Source organism: Mirounga leonina, unplaced genomic scaffold, assembly GCF_011800145.1.
Source record: "Mirounga leonina isolate KUSES-001 unplaced genomic scaffold, KU_Mleo_1.0 Mir_169, whole genome shotgun sequence".
NCBI classification, from domain to species: Eukaryota; Metazoa; Chordata; class Mammalia; order Carnivora; family Phocidae; genus Mirounga; species Mirounga leonina.
The window spans coordinates 21,951,713-21,969,390 of NW_023270431.1; the positions used below are offsets into that span (position 1 = coordinate 21,951,713).

General features: G+C 38.1%; 1 protein-coding gene across 2 annotated transcripts in view; it reads right to left on the reverse strand.

Annotated features, from left to right (window-relative positions):
• Nucleotides 1–857: 857 nt before the first annotated feature.
• Nucleotides 858–17,678, reverse strand: part of ZBTB11 (zinc finger and BTB domain containing 11) — a 30,855-nt gene continuing 14,034 nt past the window's right edge. For both annotated transcript variants that reach the window (XM_035015295.1, XM_035015296.1), the window contains exons 4-11: nucleotides 12,338–13,182; nucleotides 11,481–11,660; nucleotides 8,750–8,995; nucleotides 7,070–7,214; nucleotides 5,893–6,010; nucleotides 2,801–2,959; nucleotides 2,506–2,681; nucleotides 858–1,729 (exon numbers count right to left, since the gene is read on the reverse strand). In XM_035015295.1, the coding sequence (XP_034871186.1) occupies nucleotides 1,212–1,729; nucleotides 2,506–2,681; nucleotides 2,801–2,959; nucleotides 5,893–6,010; nucleotides 7,070–7,214; nucleotides 8,750–8,995; nucleotides 11,481–11,660; nucleotides 12,338–13,182 (2,387 nt within the window). In that variant the 3' untranslated portion in view covers nucleotides 858–1,211. The remainder of the gene's footprint in view (nucleotides 1,730–2,505; nucleotides 2,682–2,800; nucleotides 2,960–5,892; nucleotides 6,011–7,069; nucleotides 7,215–8,749; nucleotides 8,996–11,480; nucleotides 11,661–12,337; nucleotides 13,183–17,678) is intronic.

Consider the following 17,678-nt stretch of genomic DNA (forward strand, 5'->3'; position numbering starts at 1 on the left):
ACTTAAAAAGTTTAATTTTAACAATTATAGTTTGAGTGGTAGTTTCCCCACAGGAGAGAAATGTGGCATCTCCCCACAGTTATTTTGAAGATCAGAAAACTGGATAGCTTCTAGAAGTGGGAATTTAAAAATCAAACACACAAATTAATATAATTCTTAGGTAACTTTTAAAAATAATTTACTTTCAACAATTTGGTGGACCATAATCAATTAACTTCTTTAAATAGTATACTGAGGGCTGAATTGAAGACTTTTCAATATTCTGAAGTTACTTGACAATTATATGGTATCCACAGGACCGCTGTAGAGGTCTATATTGCTATCCTATTTCTAAATTGCAGTTTTTCAACAAAATTGAACAATTAAACATGATACAAAAGCTGCAAACATACCAAATCTAGTTTTAATTTGTTCATTCTTCAGCAAAAGAATGAGATTTTTTTTCATTCATTGTCTCATGTTATCAAGGAGAAATTTCCCATCAACAGTGTTTAACAACAGTGTTCTTTGCTCATGGTCAATTTACTTGCCTTGAAGAGATAGTATATATTAAGGCTTTAATAGGCATTTCATGCATTTTAATGGCATTTAAAAAATCAGCTATTTATTTAAGGGTTCCCCATATAGATAAGTATACTGTGCAAACTTGATTACAACATGTAACTCATTAAGTGCTTTAAAATAGAATAAATCCCTGACTTATAAGGGGTTAAAATAAATAGTAAGTCAAGAATCACAGATTTGAAGCATTTTAAAAATGTAATACACGTATACATCCTACTAAAATGCTTTATATTAGAATTTTTTTAAACCTATAAACAGGGCAAATGAAATCACAGAACCTATTTTTAGAATAAAAGAGAAGATCTGACTAGTGCAGCCTTTTAAACTCAAAGTATATAATAATGTCAAAATGCAAGTGAAACTATACAGTTTTTAATTTAGTCCAGTTCTTTATAAACATTAATTCATAAAAAGTACACCATGATAAACCAATGCCATCAAGTGGGTTTGTTTTCAATTTCTTTGCCGTATATGGACTTTTCCACAGAACCCATGAGCCAGAAAACCATTCAGAAATGTTCAAACATCACCGAACAGCCCAGAGCCTTGACCTGCGAACACCAGGCAGATAGTGACGTCGTCCTGTAAACAGATGTTCTGGGTTCAGTGCACATGGGATGTCACTTCTCTGACCCCCACTGCTACCGTCACTCTGCTTCTGAAATGTGTGCCACCTCTACCTCTACAGTCTGAATAGCTTCTGCCACTTCCGAGAGCTTTTGTCCTTGCTGTTGTGCCAACACGTAATTAACCACTTGCATAATGCTCTGGTCAGAGAGCGTAGAGACTGATGGACACTCTTCCGTAGCCGCAACAGCTTCAAGCGCTTCCATGGTCTCTCCCGTCACCACCACCGTCTCCAGTTCCTGAGGACCACTGCTTTCTTGTTCCTGCATGTCTGCTGTTAAGATACTAACCGCATGCTCCACTTGAGTTCCTTGGTTATGAAACTGAAGGGTATCTTTTTCCAGCATAATTTTGCAAGGCACATAATCTCTGTGGAATTTAGTCATATGTTTACGCAGTGTTCGAGCATCTATGTAGGCTTCGCTACATACGGGGCAGACATAGGGACGCTCGCCAGTATGTGTTCTGACATGGCGTTTTAGAGATCGGGCATCAGCCCAAGCTACTCCACAGGTTAAGCATTCAAATGGCTTAACTCCTATGAAAAAAGAGAGAGAGACAGAGAGAGAGAGGTGTGTGTGTAAGGTACAAGTAACAAAATATATTAAAGTTCCCTGATAAATAATGCTTTTCTTTAAGGAGAGTAACCCAGGGACGCCTGGGTGGCTCATTCAGTTGAGTATCTGCCTTCAGCTTGGGTCATGGTCCCAGGGTCCTGGGATCAAGTCCCACATCGGGCTCCCTGATCGGCGGGGAGCCTGCTTCTCCCTCTACCTCTTTTCCTTCTCCCTGCTCATGCGCTCTCTCTCTCTGACAATTAAATAAAATATTAAAAAAAATAAGAAGTACAGTAACCCATTACCCTTTCTATATGGACTATGGCCATCTTTTATCCAGGACCTAACGGTGTACCTTAGAATAAACTAGATTCTGCAATATAATCTCTCTACAGGTGTTCCAAGAGATAGAAGTTACTGAGAGACAGTTTTGAGTTTCCATGCATAGTTTCATTTAACCTTCCCTGCAATCCTACAATCTTAGGATAAGGTAACAGAAGCTTCCAATAGTCCAGTTCAGCATAAAAACGTTGACCTAGAATATTAAGCTCACTAAAAAACGAACCTATCTACATACACAATAACTAGGTACCCAGGTTCAGGATCACCTCAATCACTTGAATAAATATTCCCTATTATGGGATTCAACTCTTATCAAAGGAAGATGAGGTTAACAGGCAAGAGGGCTGGTAAAGGGAGACTCACTATTGGACTTTTTATTCTACTTAAATATATGCATAATATTTGGTACCGTTACCTTCATGGTTGTTCATGTGTCTCCTATACTCTCTTAGCTGAGTGAATTTTCTTCCACATTGTTCACACACCCGTTCTAGGTTCTGCTTTGCTCTTCCTTTTTTTCCATGGGTAGCTTTCTTTACATGCCTTCTGAACAATGCTTTCTCATAAAATTCTTTGCCACATATATTACACCTATAACGGGGGTACAAAAAAACCCTAAATTATTTTTTCCAAAGCACCAGCATCCAAAAGAATTAATCCAAGCACATATACATCTCAATTAAGTTCAGATCCTGCTCAAATTTATCTACCTGTAAGGCTCAGTGACAGAATGAGACTTCACATGGGAATACCAATCTTTCTTCCAACTATAGCACTTATCACAAAATTGGCACTGGAATGGCTTCACACCAAGATGTTTGTTCATGTGCTGACGAAGATCTCTAGCTTCAAAGAAACTTTTTTCACATCTGCAATAATAAAGTTTAACCACTCAATCAGATCACTTTATTATTCTTTTAAAACAAATTTCCAAGACTCAGTAATACTCATGGCTTTCTAGAACTCTAAAAAATGATCCCAATTTAAAACAAAAGAATTTAGCCACCTGGGTGGCTCAGTCGGTTAAGTGTCTGCCTTTGGTTCGGTCATGATCCCAGGGTCCTGGGATAGAGCCCACATCAAGCTCCCTGCTCGCTGGGGAGCCTGCTTCTCCCTCTCCCTCTGCCACTCCCTCTGCTTGCGCTTGCTCTCTCTCTCTGTCAAATAAATAAAATCTTTAAATAAATACATAATTTGTTTATAAATTAAAAAAACACAAGAATTTGCTACTATTCCAATCTTGCAATACGGCTTCAGGGTTTTAAGTTCTTTTAGCTCAAGGAGTACTGGAAACATTTTACGTTTTTATTTAAATTCCAGTTAGTTAACATACAATTCAGGTGTACAATATAGTGATTCAGCACTTCCATACAACACCCGGTGCTCACCACAAGTGCCCTCCTTAATCCCCATCACCTATTTACCCCATCCCCCCACCCACCTCCCCTCTGTTAACCATCAGTTTGTTCTCTATAGTTCAGTCTGTTTCTTGGTTTGCCTCCCTCTTTTTTCCCTTTGCTTGTCTGTTTTGTTTCTAGTACTAGAAACATTTTAGAAAGAACCATGCAGAGCTCTCAAAGGCTATTACGTGAGACATTGGTTTTCTTTCTCCCCCTAAACCCCATCTGATCCCCCCCCTTTACCCTCTCCCTTTCTCTGTCCATGTGCTCGCAGTAGGCCTCACTGTTGACCACAGGATGGAGCAACTGCCTCCGGCCTAAGTCAATCAGAGTACAGCGTTCCCTTGGCTGTAATTACTGATCATAATCAAATGACTTAACCAGATCCAATCTCAGATCTCAGAACCCATACAGGAATTACCAGAAAAGCAGCTTGATGATTTGGGAGTTGAGAGGATGTGAGGCTAAAACCATTGCTACTGCCTTGTCCAGAGAGCCTTGGAGACACCAAGTGCTAATGAATGTGAATCTAGTTTATGTTAAATCATTCAGACTCCTAGACTTTACCTTTCATTCAAGCCAGTTTAGGTTGGGTTTTCTTTCACTTGCAACTAAAAATCTAATGATAATAAAATATCTTTGTTTTAATAGTAAGACTGATTAAAGTGACATCAGCAAATATGGCAGTCAGGAAATCCATAAGCCTGTTGCTCCAGACAAAACTGGCCTAAACTATGAGAATCAATTTTACTCAAAGTCTGGAAACTGATTAAAAGTGTACAGTGAACAGGCAAACATATAATAATTTTAAAAATCATTAAATGTTGGTAAGAGAGCTTTGTAGCATTTGAACTTACCTTGGTCCCATTCCCTGCTTCTCAGTTCAGCAGCAGCCATGAAGACTGCATTCCCACCATGGGTTCCCAATGCCCGAGGGGACTTATTCTCAAAGAACTGTGGTTGTCTCTTTCAACCCACCTGGTGACTCCTTGAAGGATCCCCTCAAAGAGTCTGCATTTAGTTTGCCCAACTCTATTAGGGCTGAGGATTGGGGGGCGGGGGCAGGGGGGGGGGGGAGGAGAAGTCTTTTGAAAACATTTAAAGGCAAATGTATTCACCTCCGCCGCATGGGGCAAGAAATGATAGTTTGGTTCAAACAATATATAAACCAAGAGCTTGGGAGAAAAAGCTGGGGAATGAAATGGTGGTGGATTAGGGGCTTTGAAAAACTCTCACATACTCCCAGGAATTGAGAAGTTCACGCACTTGCCCAGGGCAATACATACTTAGAAAAGACCTGAGAAGGCCCTAAGCTCTCATCTCTAGCCGACTCTGCACAAACAGGAAGAGAAGGCCAAGATAGAGTTGTAACAGCTGAAGGCATTCTGGAATTGGGTAGTGGTGATGTCTAATTGCACAATGTACTAAATGTACTAAAAGTCAGTGAACTGTACACTTTAAAATGATGAATTTTACATTAAGTGAGTTTTATCTCAATTATAAAAGAGAAATTTCTTTTTTTTTTTTTTAAAGATTTTATTTATTTATTTGACAGAGAGAGACACAGCGAGAGAGGAAACACAAGCAGGGGGAGCGGGAGAGGGAGAAGAAGGCTTCCTGCCGAGCAGGGAGCCCGATGCGGGGCTCGATCCCTGGACCCTGGGATCACGACCTGAGCCGAAGGCAGACGCTTAACAACTGAGCCACCCAGGCACCCCTAAAAGAGAAATTTCAGGAGGCTTTGGAAAATAAAAAGAGGGAGAAAATAAAAAGAGTCTCAAGAGAGGAAAAACTAGCAGACAACCCAGCACCTTAGACGAGCTGCCTAGAAAAAAAAATCTCTGGCTTGCACTGGGGACCTTTCCTTCCTACAGTCTCCACCCCCAGGTAATACATTTGAAGAATGTCTTTAAATTATTTCAAGTGAGTGAGTTATGTGTTATGTAATACCTAAATAAAACTAAAAAATCATAAATAGCAATATCTAGGCAAAAAAAATTGATTAAAATCAAGAATATAAAAAAATATATATATAAAAAAATATAAAAAAAAATAAAATCAAGAATAAATAACAATTCAATATTATCTTCAAACATTTCCTTGGGTTTTTTTTTTTTTTTGCTTTATTGAGATATAACTGACAAAATTTTACGATATTTAAAATGTACATCATAATGGTTTGATATATGTATCCGTTGTGAAAGGATTCTTCCCATCGAGTTAATTCACGTGTCCATCACATTGGATATATATAGATGTAAGTTCTACTCCCTTAGCTAATTTCATTTATATAATATTGTTATCGACTAGAGTTACCTCAGATATTTTCTTGTGAAAACAACTTTCAAATAAACCTACTAGGAACACAAGAAAATTGAACAGTTTATGTATTAAATACTTACTGAGTACAGTGATAGCCCCGAACTTCAGGCTTTGGCTGGTGTTTCTTTAGATGTTTGCTGAGTCCAGAGCCCCTGTGAAAAGACTTTCCACAAACTGAGCAAAGGTACTTGGACTCACCTATAAAAAATAAAAAACACATCACAAATCCAACAGTCAGGTGCTCTTCCAAAAGAATACTTTATGTCCTACTTCAGAAGTTATTTTATCAAGGGGACACAGAAGCTATTACATTTGGCAGTCATCTTCTCAGAAGAACAACAAACTAGGTCAAAATTTCTCTTTCCTCTAAACTACAGTACTAACAAGATTACCACTACCCAAAGACCATCCTGCACTTGTATAATCATCTGGATTGTAACAGTACAGAGTTGAATACAAGTTCTAGAGCTGCTATCTACCCTTCACCAGCCATTTCCACATAACTGCTTTAAGCACTGGAAAATAATTACCTATAGACTAAAAATTCTAATAAAATTATAAGCCCTACACCATGTTGACAGTTATATCTGGCTATTAATTTATTTTTTTAAGATTTTTTATTTATTTGAGAGAGAATGAGGTGGGGTGGTGGAGAGGGAGAAGCAAGCTCCTCACTAAGCAGGGAGCCTGATGTGGGACTCGATCCCAGGACCCTGGGATCATGACCTGAGCTGAAGGCAGACGCTTAACCGAATGAGCCACCCAGGTGCCCCGTTTTGTTTTTTAAGATTTTATTTATTTATTTGACAGAGAGATAGAGAGCACAAGTAGGCAGAGAAGCAGGCAGAGGGAGAGGGAGAAGCAGGCTCTCCGCTGAGCAAGGAGCCTGATGTGGGACTCAATCCCAGGACCTTGGATCATGACCTGAGCCAAAGGCAGGCGCTTAACAACTGAGCCACCCAGGCGACCCCATTAACTTTTTAAAAGCATGACCATTTCTTTAAGTGCCTGGATCTAAATATTGCATAATTTAATACTCAGTACGCTTTTTTCTACACTGAGGTAAACAATGACTATTTTTACACCAATAAACAGCTCTAAAATTAGATTTAAGAACATTTTTTAGCCTTACTTTCATTAATAAAAAACTGCACACAGTGTATCAATATAACTTCTAAAATAATTATAGCATAATCAATATAACGGTAACTTAAGAGTATATAATGTGTAACTATGTCAATACCAATTTCTCATTACCTGTGTGAATACTCATATGTTCTTGAAGACTCCGTTTGGTAACAAATGACTTAACACATAGTTCACACTGGAACTGCTTTTGAGATTGATGGAGACTCTGGTGTAATTTTAGGCCATGCTTATAGATGAAAGTCTTTCCACAAACCTGCGACAGCACAGGTGTTTCAACCGGTAAAACAGAAAAGAGAAATCAGGGCTGTTTCTGAAGAACGAGGACAGAAAAAGTGTATGCCATTTTATTTATTTTTTTATTTTTACTTTTTTCAAGATTTTATTTATTTATTTGACAGAGACACAGCGAGAGAGGGAACACAAGCAGGGGGAGTGAGAGAGGGAGAAGCAGGCTTCCCCTCGAGGGGGGAGCCCGATGTGGGGCTCGATCCCAGGACCCTGGGATCATGACCTGAGCTGAAGGCAGTCGCTTAACCAACTGAGCCACCCAGGCGCCCGTGTATGCCATTTTAAAGAAAAATATCTACAAACAAAATGACAAACTGAAAGCTGAAACAAGTGTCAAGGATGTTAACTGGTTGGTCATCTTCTGACTCAGTACTTAACAAATACTACTCCTTTTCTTAGATCCAGGTGATCACTGAAGGAGCTCAAAGCAGTACGACAGACCCTCACACTGTCCTTGTGAGACACGTGTACCTTCTATATTAAAAGAGACATGAGAGCTTAATCACAAGAAAATATACTAATTTCTTGCTACACCAACTAGAACAGTGCTTCTCAAACTCTGATGAAGAACCAGGGTTTCGTTTTTTTTTTTCCCCAATCCATTTTTTGTTAAATATGATAACAATGTCACAACAATGTCAACTGCCATGACAGTTTCTAAATGTATACTCTCAATTTCTGTACTTATCTTCCATGGACCACACACATTTTGAGTAGTGCTACATGAAAAGACCAGAGGCCCAGTTAATACTTATCTTTAAAATTTAAGAATAAAATGATGCTTAGGACTTGGCTTCAAAAGAAATGAGGGGACGGGGGAGTAGGACAGTGAGTGACAGTAAACATAAAACACAGCTGACCATGTGTTGATAACTACTGAAGCTGGATAAAGGGTATATGAGGTTCTATTCTATTCTCTCATAATAAAAAGCAAAAAAAAAAAAAGAGAGAGAGAATCATTAAAAATCTCATTGGTGAAAAAAATGGGTCATGCTTATATGCAAGGCTACAGGGGCTACTAGAAAATTTTCACTGTTCCAAATAGCCCTAATCTGGCTCATCATAGGATTCTTCACCTAGAAGTTTTGTTTTGGCATTTAGATAGTCTCAGTCCTCAGCTCTAGAAAACACACAGCACAGGCAGGATTTTTGTTAAGGAGATTTGTTTAAACTATGGGTTCCTTTCCAGTCCAGATTGGTTCTGCTGAAGGTTAAAGGGATGAATGGGATAATGAACTGGTTATTCTCACCCAGTACATCCTCTGAAACCTAGTAAGTTTCATGAACATCCTAACAGGTTCATTTCAAATTACAACAAATTAAATAGCAAATGAAAGAACACAATTGGGAATCACCCTTTAATCCAGGCAACAAACTGAAAAAGTCCTAGAATTCTCTGTGACATTTTATAGGAGTGAGGGTGACTCCAGAATCAACCAGTTTCATCACTAGTTAAGTACAAATCTTCTTTATATAATAAAATAAACTTCATGGCTTTACCTGGCACGCATGTGGCTTTACACCTGTATGCTTTAACATGTGTATTCGGAGAGAATATAATTTAGGTAATGTCCTTCCACATATGGAACATATAAATTCTCGTTTGGTTCTCCCCTTCTCAGATGATGTTCCCGATGTCTCATTAGACGTAGAATTGGAAGAGGATGAAGTGGGTGCATCTTTTCTGGTATGTCGAATAAGATGTGCTCGCAAGGAGGCACTGTACTGAAACTGTTTTTTACACAACTACAAAAAAGTAAATAAAATTCTGTCTAAATGTAATTCCATAACAAATGTTAAATGAAACTTGACTATTTCAATTTCCCATTTCGTTACAATTATATAAATCAATAAACACATACATTATATAAAAGACAATACGCTAGATATCAGATATAAGGATGAAAGGGGTCAAGACCCAGCCCCTACTCTGGAGAGGTTGATAATCTAACCACAGAGGGAGTAATCAAAGCAATGAAGAAAGGCATCAATGAGGAGACTAGGTCTGTCTAGAAGGAATGGTAGGACACAGATACAGAAGAATGCTATCATCATATGAGTACTAATAGTTGTTAGGTGGAGCAAAACTAGGGGTTAGAGAAAGTAGAAAGATAAAACTGTGATGGTCCTTAAAATTCTTCTTTTGGTCTACTACTTCTGCCATTTTTTTTTTTTTTTTTACTCTCTCATGATGCTTATCTTGGTAACTCTAAGTAACATGAATAATGGATGAGGATTCTCTTCCTTCACCCCTCCGCTCCCTCCACATAATGCAGACCCTTCCTGTTACCTTACTTTCTCAATATAGCTATGTCCCAGTTTTGACCAATTTCTGTGTTCACATTTTTCCAATGATGTAGTTATTATTACAGCTGGGTCATATAGTACACTCTGATTCTCTTTCCTTCCTTTTTCTGTTTTATTTCTCTTTATACTTAGTGCTAACTCAATACCAAACCCTTCCTTCAATTGTCTACTGAGAGGAGACTGAAAGACATCACCTTAAAGGGATCTCTGTCAAAGAATTTTGTCCTGTTCCAACCTGGACTGGTTGTTTCCTACGCTTGGACTCTGTAGAATTGGACCCCATGTTTCCCAGGTCTTGCTCATTTTAGTGGAACACCTCTGCCAATAAGCTTCCTGAGAAAGGGAGTTTGGGAGGTAAAACTTTTAGACCTTGCATGTCTAAAAGTGTTCTTATTCTACCATCACAAATAACTGATAGTTTGGCTACAGATTTTAAGGTGGAAATCACTTCCCTTTAGAATTTTAAAGACCTTGTGCCCTTCCTTCTTTTCTAGTTTCCACTGTTGCTGCTGAAAAGCCTGAAGCCATTCTGACCTTTATCCTTTCTAGGAGTCCATCTTTTTTTCTCTGTCATTATTCATAAGATTTTTTTCTTTGTCCCTTGATTTAAAGATTTCATAATTTATCTTGATATACATTTACTTACGGATGACGTGGTTGTGGGCATTCAATGTGTCCCTTTTCACAAGGAAACTTAAGTTCTAATATTTTTCCTTATTGCACAAATGATTTCTTTCTCCTCATGTTCCCTTTGGTGTTATTTGGATATTAGACATCCTATACCAATTCTCTAAATTTCTTTACTCTCATTTTCTAACTCGTCTTTTGCATTATTTTCTGAGACATTTAGTCTATTTCCCAATTTTTCTGAGATTTTTATATTTGTGGATCCTCAAAGTTGCTTTTTTCTTGAAATACTGATCCTGAGTCTGATCATCCCTGACATCTACACATATTTCAGTATGGTACAAAACTGACTGGAGTTTCTGTATAAGTGGGGTGGGTGCAGGGGAAGCTGTCAACCACAGGCTTTTGTCAGCACTGTCTCCAAGTCCTTTGTTATTGGGCTTCAGATTTCTCATCTCTGAGAAACCTTTCTGCTTTTGGGTTAAGAGTCTGGCTGCTAATATTCTGGGACTGGAGTAGGTAAAGAGAACTTGAAAGGTTTCAACATTCAGTATGAAAGGTTTTATTTTCCCTTTTTTGGGGGGGTATAGTACATTCACCCTCACTGTACACAGTGTTCCCCAGAGTTTTATGCTTTCAGAAAGTAGAAGAGAAGGTGGTGGTGATTTAACTGCTTAAAAACTTTCTAACAATGAGACTCACTTCTTCTTTCAAAGTAGCAAGTAACACTAATTCCTGAGGCATTTGGTACTTCTGCAATACAATGTGGACAGATTCTTAGCTTTCCCCACTGAAAGCCTGGGAATGAGCCCTTTCAAATCTGCTAAATCAGTTATTCCCTCTATTTATCAGGGGCCAGAATGTAGTTGCTAAGGTTTCCTCCCCATTCTCTTTACCCTTCTATGAGCTTATATTTTTCAATTTTTAAAGTTTATTTATTTTTAAGTAATCTCTACCCTCAGTGTGGGGCTCGAACTCACGACCCTCTGAGATCAAGAGTCACATGCTCTACCGACTGAGACTTCCAGGTGCCCCTGAGCTTTTATTTTTTAAATGATAATTTCAGTCTTGTCTTACTAGGGTAGTATCAGGAAGAAGCAAAGATAGATCACTGTTTTTTGGGGGGAGGGGGATCAAAGAAATGACATACACAAATCAGAAGATGACTCTTACATAGCAAAATAAGGGAGACAGAGAAACACTGAGAGAATACAAGCAGAATAACAATGAAACAGTAAACTGGATTCTGTTTATCACGAAGTTAGAACCATCTTCAATTAGCTTTCCAATTACTTACCGGACATTTGTAATCTCTAGCTCTTTCATGTTTCAGTGTGTGCATTATAAGGGCATATCGTCTCTGAAAAACCATTCCACATTCCCCACATTTATGGGATGCTGCTTCTTCAGTATTCTCTTTAGTATCCCTTTTTGGCTGTTTCATCTTTTTCCCTCTTTGAACTAATTTCTGGGCTACCTAATTAAGGGACAGAAAACACAATCTAAGTAAATATTTTAATTTTTTTAAAAAAAGGTTTATTGGGCGCCTGGGTGGCTCAGTTGGTTAGGCGGCTGCCTTCGGCTCAGGTCATGATCCTGGAGTCCCTGGATCGAGTCCCGCATCGGGCTCCCTGCTCGGCAGGGAGTCTGCTTCTCCCCTGACCCTCCCCCCTCTCATGTGTTCTCTCTCATTCTCTCTCTCTCAAATAAATAAATAAAATCTTAAAAAAAAAAAAAATTAAAAAAAAAATAAAATAAAAAAAGGTTTATTTACTTGAGAGAGAGAGAGTGCAAGCGAGAGAGCACAAGCAGGGGAGAGGGGCAGAGGAAGAGGGAGAAGCATACTCCCCGCTGAGCAGGGAGCGTGATGCAGGGCTCGATCCCAGGACCCCGGGACCATGACCTGAGCCGAAGGCAGACGCTTAACCAACTGAGCCACCCATGCATCCCAACTCATTTCAATTTTTAAAGTCATGAATCATGTTATTTCAAATTAATATTATCTTAGTAATATTGGTATTTAAAACATTAAGTTGCTTTCCTGCACCTACTGCCCTTCCTCCCAAAATAATTTTCATGACAGGCATATTAAGTTTATGAACAGAATGCTTCTGACTTAAAGCTAACACCACAAAGGTCACCTCTTCATCATACCTGCTGAACTGCTGACTTGGGAATGGCTTTCCGTTTTTGCAGCTTTTTCTCCATTCCTTTGTGCAGTCGGATATAACCCCCTTCATTAACAGAACGCTGCCGAAGCCTGCTTCTGTAAGTTTCATCATCAGGGCCAAGGTCTGTCTTTGTTGTCAGTGCAACTAGATTTTCCTGATCTTTTAAAGACTGGCCAAGGTTCTGCATTTGTTCTGGAATGTCTTCAGCACAGATATCTTCAGTTGACGTGTCATTTCCCATACCACTGTTTTCTGGAGAGCTACTGATTACATTCTCTTTTGAAAGTTTGGGATGAATATTAGAAACTGTGCTATCTTCTCTGCTGTTTAAAGTTTCTAATTCTGTCTCATCATTTTTTGTTACTAAGTCCACAGACTCCATTTCAGGATGGGAACCAGTTACACAGCCCACAGGTGACAGAGTGGCTTGAGCCTCTGAAGAAACCTGGGGTTCAGGGTGTTGTCCTTGCTCTCCATTCTGCTCAGCTTCGGGCAATTCTCCATTCACCAACAGTACAATTTCACAATCCCCAAGTTCAGTAGATAATGTTGTTGTGGTTCCCTCGCTGCTAGCCACAGGAGGTGCGGTACCTCCATTCTGTTCTGGTAAGTCCTGGGTAGATGCAACCGTTTGGACCTCACCCTTCTTATACACTGTTAGCTGCTTTTCTTCCATTAGTTTATGTACACTTTCACAGATTTCTAAAACTTCCGACATGAAAAGATGGCGAGCCAAGATGGCTACATCAGCCATGCTACAGAAGTCAAAACTTAGCACAGAAGTATAGGCAAATTCCAATAAAGGAAGGAAGCTTGCCTTACAAAAACCTACATGGAACAAAAAAAAGGGGGGGGTACAAAAAAGTTAAATAACTACTAAAACACCTTAGAAAAACAATACATGATTATGACAATATAAAATAAAATACAAAGGCAAAAAGGCAAATATGACCATTTATTCTGCAATTAAACACTCTGGATTTGTTTTGTGTTCTGGTTGCTTAATAAGCCTTGACTAACTCACTTCTATAAGCCGAGTCTCTCAATACCTAAAATAGAAAATAATATCAGACTTACTACCTCAAAGAGTTGTTGTAAGCAGTCATTTTCAAACTGTACTCCTTAGAACCCCGGGGGTTCCTCAAATTCCCCTCAAGAAACAGCTGCTGGAGAATGGAGGGTAAAAAAAGAGAGGGAGGCAGGTAAGTAGGCAGGGTTCAACCAACCTGTCCCCTAATCTCACTTCTGTAAGTATAACTGTATATTTTAATAATAGAAGTCCATATAAAAATATGATTGTGAACAAAGGGCTTACTACTGAAAATTTAAGAACAAGATCTAACACAGGGGGACAGCAAAATTTTTCTGTAAAGAATCAGATAATAATTATTGTAGGCCATAAGGTGTCTGTTTTAACTACTCAACTCTGCCACTGTAGCTGAAAAGAGGGGCCAAAGATAATACATACACAAATGAGCATGGCTGTGTTCCAATATCACTTTATTTACAAAATGGGAGGGAAGGGAGGATTGCCCCTTTGGGCTACAGTTTGCCTATTCCTGGTCTAAGGAAGAAAATAATTACTATACACAGGAGGTATTACATTCTTGTTTTATGTGAGAAAATAAAAGCAGTGTATCTGTAAGTTCTCAATACTTCACTTACAAAAGCCATTAATATTCATGATTCAAAAATCAGAAGATAAAACAGTGAGTGATAAGTCCAACTCCATCTCCACAACCAGTATGATTAAGAATCTGTACCGCTTTCAGAACTTCTTTATACAGTTAAGCAAATAATCTTATTCCCCCTTCTTATAGTAGGTACCATATTATGTACACTGTCCTATGCCTTGCTTTTCTGGTATCATAATTTATCTTAGAGATCTTTTACTGAAATAAAGAGTGAAAGCAACCTTTTAAAAACTCACATTTGCTCTATTTTTCAGTTTTGACTCAAGGTACATAAAATGCAGTCCTTTCATATAAGCAGATAAATGATGGACAAAGAAGGGAAGCCTTAAACTGTGAGGTATATTAACAGTCCATTGAAAACTGAGGGCACTACACATTAACATCATCATCATGGCTAATTCAGTCATCCTAGGAAAGTTGGTAATTAAATAGGCTAAAGCCATGTTACTTCTGCTACAAATTACAAGATCAAGTTAAATAAGCTTGAGCTAAGTATTTATTTCAAAAAACCCAAACAGAATAATGTATTTTGGTCTTCTACCTAGCACCTTTTAAATTTCTAAGTTTCAAGTCATAAAAAAAATTTCCCACGAAAGAATTAACACTGTTCCAAGTAACACTTTAAAGATCTAAAACAATTTTTTCAAAGGCACAGTCATATATGTTTACTGTAAAATATAAAAACGTGCAAAAGAAAAGTTAAAAAAAAAATTCATAATTCTGCTAAGAGGTAAGAGGCAGATAATTTCAGTATTTTGTTTTTACCCCTAGCCTTTTTACATACACATATACAGACTCTGCAAAACATCTTAATCAAAATGGACAATTCTGCAAGATAAAAAAGTTCCAGAGATCCATTACACAACAATGTGAACATAGTTAATACTTAAAAGTCATTAAGAGGATAAATTTTATAAATGGTGTTTACCAAAATTAAAACTAAAAAAAGAAAAAAAAAATGGGCAAAACAGTTGGTTATAGGTAGTGTTAGGGAACATCATCAAAAAGATGTGATCTCCAGCTGACCTGTGAACTGGACTCTGGGGACTCAAAGGCTCCTCATCCCCTGCCCCGTCTTTGGAATGTGGGTGCCATTTGCCTTTCCTGCTCCCTGAGGCTGCTCTAAGGACATAACAGTGAGATAGTGATGTGATACTGAAAACACCTACACTGATGTGACTGCACCCAGTTAAGGCCTCTTTCTAAACTTTTAAGTTTGGTGTGGAGATCCACTCATCTTGCTGCCGCCCAAAACAAGCCTCATATATAAATGCCCTTTGCTTGTTAGAACTGCCACCTACCAACGTGAACTGGCCTGTTTCTTTGGTACAGGGGCCACTTTCCGGTTATACCAGGGAGTTCATGGGAGGGTTACGAACCAACAGAAAGAAAAATTATGACAGGGACTTCCACATCCAGCAATATGGCTAACTAAGATAGCCTAATTTGACCTACCTACTTAAAAAAAAAGAGAGAGAGAGAAATACTTTAAAGTATTATTTAAAAAAAATTTTTTTAAATTTATTTATTTGAGACAGAGAGAACGAGAGAGAGAGAGCACGAGAGGGGGGAGGGTCAGAGGGAGAAGCAGGTTCCCTCCTGAGCAGGGAGCCCGATGCGGGACTCGATCCCGGGACTCCAGGATCATGACCTGAGCCGAAGGCAGTCGCTTAACCAACTGAGCCACCCAGGCGCCCTAAAGTATTATTTTAAATATACTTGGTACCCCAGCACTGAGTGAAAGAGGTAAGAAATCTTTCCTGATTAGTCATGACCACAAACCAACCTTAATTTGGTGGGATTTTTTGTTGAATATATAGCACTTTGGTAGTCAAAAAATCCTCAGGCTCAGAATTTAAAGCAGTCCTAGACTGCTAATGCCCTCAGCATCTTAAGAATCAAGTGTTTTCTCTGTGGAAAACACCTTCAACCCAGAACTCAAAAGATTTCCCACAAAGTTCTAAAGAATATGAATTCATTGTGCACAAATTAAAAAAAAAATCACAAACAAGGCACCATGAACAAAAGCTAGTGGAAACAAACAGCATGAATCAAATCAGCAAAGATTTTAAGTATTGCTATGATCAAATATAGAAAGTCAAGAGTGGCATATCACCAGTAAAGAGCAAAACGTCATAAAAAGTAGCGTCCTAAAAGAGACTTCTGAAAAAGAAGTACATGGAAAAGAGGGGTGCCTGGCTGGCTCAGAGCATACGACTCTTGATCTCAGGTTTGTGAGTTCAAGCCCCATGTTGGGCACAGAGCTTAAATAAAATTAAAAATTAAAAAAAAAAAAAAGGAAAAGAGACTGGAATAAAAAATTCAATAAATTAATTTAACAGCAAATGAAACACAGCTAAATACCGGGTCAATTAAAATTTTCCAGAATAATCTATACAGAGATAAATACAGAAGAGAAATTAAGGGTCACAGAATATAAAGTGAGAATGTCTATCTAATTGCAATTTCAAAAGGTAGAAGAGAGAAAATGAGGCAGAAGCAAGTTTTGAAGGCATACTGGCTGAGACTTTTTCTCAACTGATTAAGGACAACAATCTCAATTGCTGGGTTCAGGAAGTTCAACAATTTCTATGCAGAACAGTTGAAAGTCAAAGATCCTCATGCTGGATTAAGAACGAAATCCAGAAATATGATGTTTAAAGAGAAATGTAAAACATAAAGACACAAAAAGGTTGGAAATAAAAGATGGAAGATATGCTAGGCAAATAGTAATGAAAATATTGTTTACGTATCTAAAAAATATTTACTAGGGCGCCTGGGTGGCTCAGTTGGTTAAGCGACTGCCTTCGGCTCAGGTCATGATCCTGGAGTCCCGGGATCGAGTCCCGCATCGGGCTCCCTGCTCCGCGAGGAGCCTGCTTCTCCCTCTAACCCTCCCCCCTCTCATGTACTTTCTCACTCTCTCAAATAAATAAATAAATATTAAAAAAAAAAAAAAAAAAGAAATCACGTCTAAAAAAATAAATAAATAAAAAATATTTACTAAAGCAGCCAAAATAGAAAAATAAAAAAATATTTATAAGAGCAGCCAACATATATTTTAAGGATAAAAAGCATCAGTAAAGATAGGGTCATTACCTAATGATAAAAGGATATTTTATCATAAATCAGTAATTCTAAACTTACATGCATCTAACATGGCCTCAAGATACACAAAACAAAAACTGAAGAAACTCAGTAATAGACAAATGAATCATACTAGTTAATATTCTAAAGCACCTCTGTCAATAACTGATAGATCAAGCACACAAAATAATCAGTAAAGAATTAACAAGCCAGAATATACTGAATATTGCTCCCAACTGAAAAAACATTCTATTCAAGCAAAATGAAGCTTATAAAAATAGACCACATGTAGGGTTAAAAACAACAAATCTGCAGTATTAAAGAGAAACTTATAGCCTTGAATGCTTAAACCAGAAAGTTAGAAAGGCCAGGAGTTATTGGGTTAAAAGCATTATACCTAATAGTCAAAAAAAGACCACGTAACAGGGGCCCCTGTCTGGCTTAGTCAGTAGAGCATGTGACTCTTGATCTCATGGTTGTAAGTCTGAGCCCCACACTGGGTGTACAGTTTACTTTAAAAAATAAAATAAAATAAAAAGATAG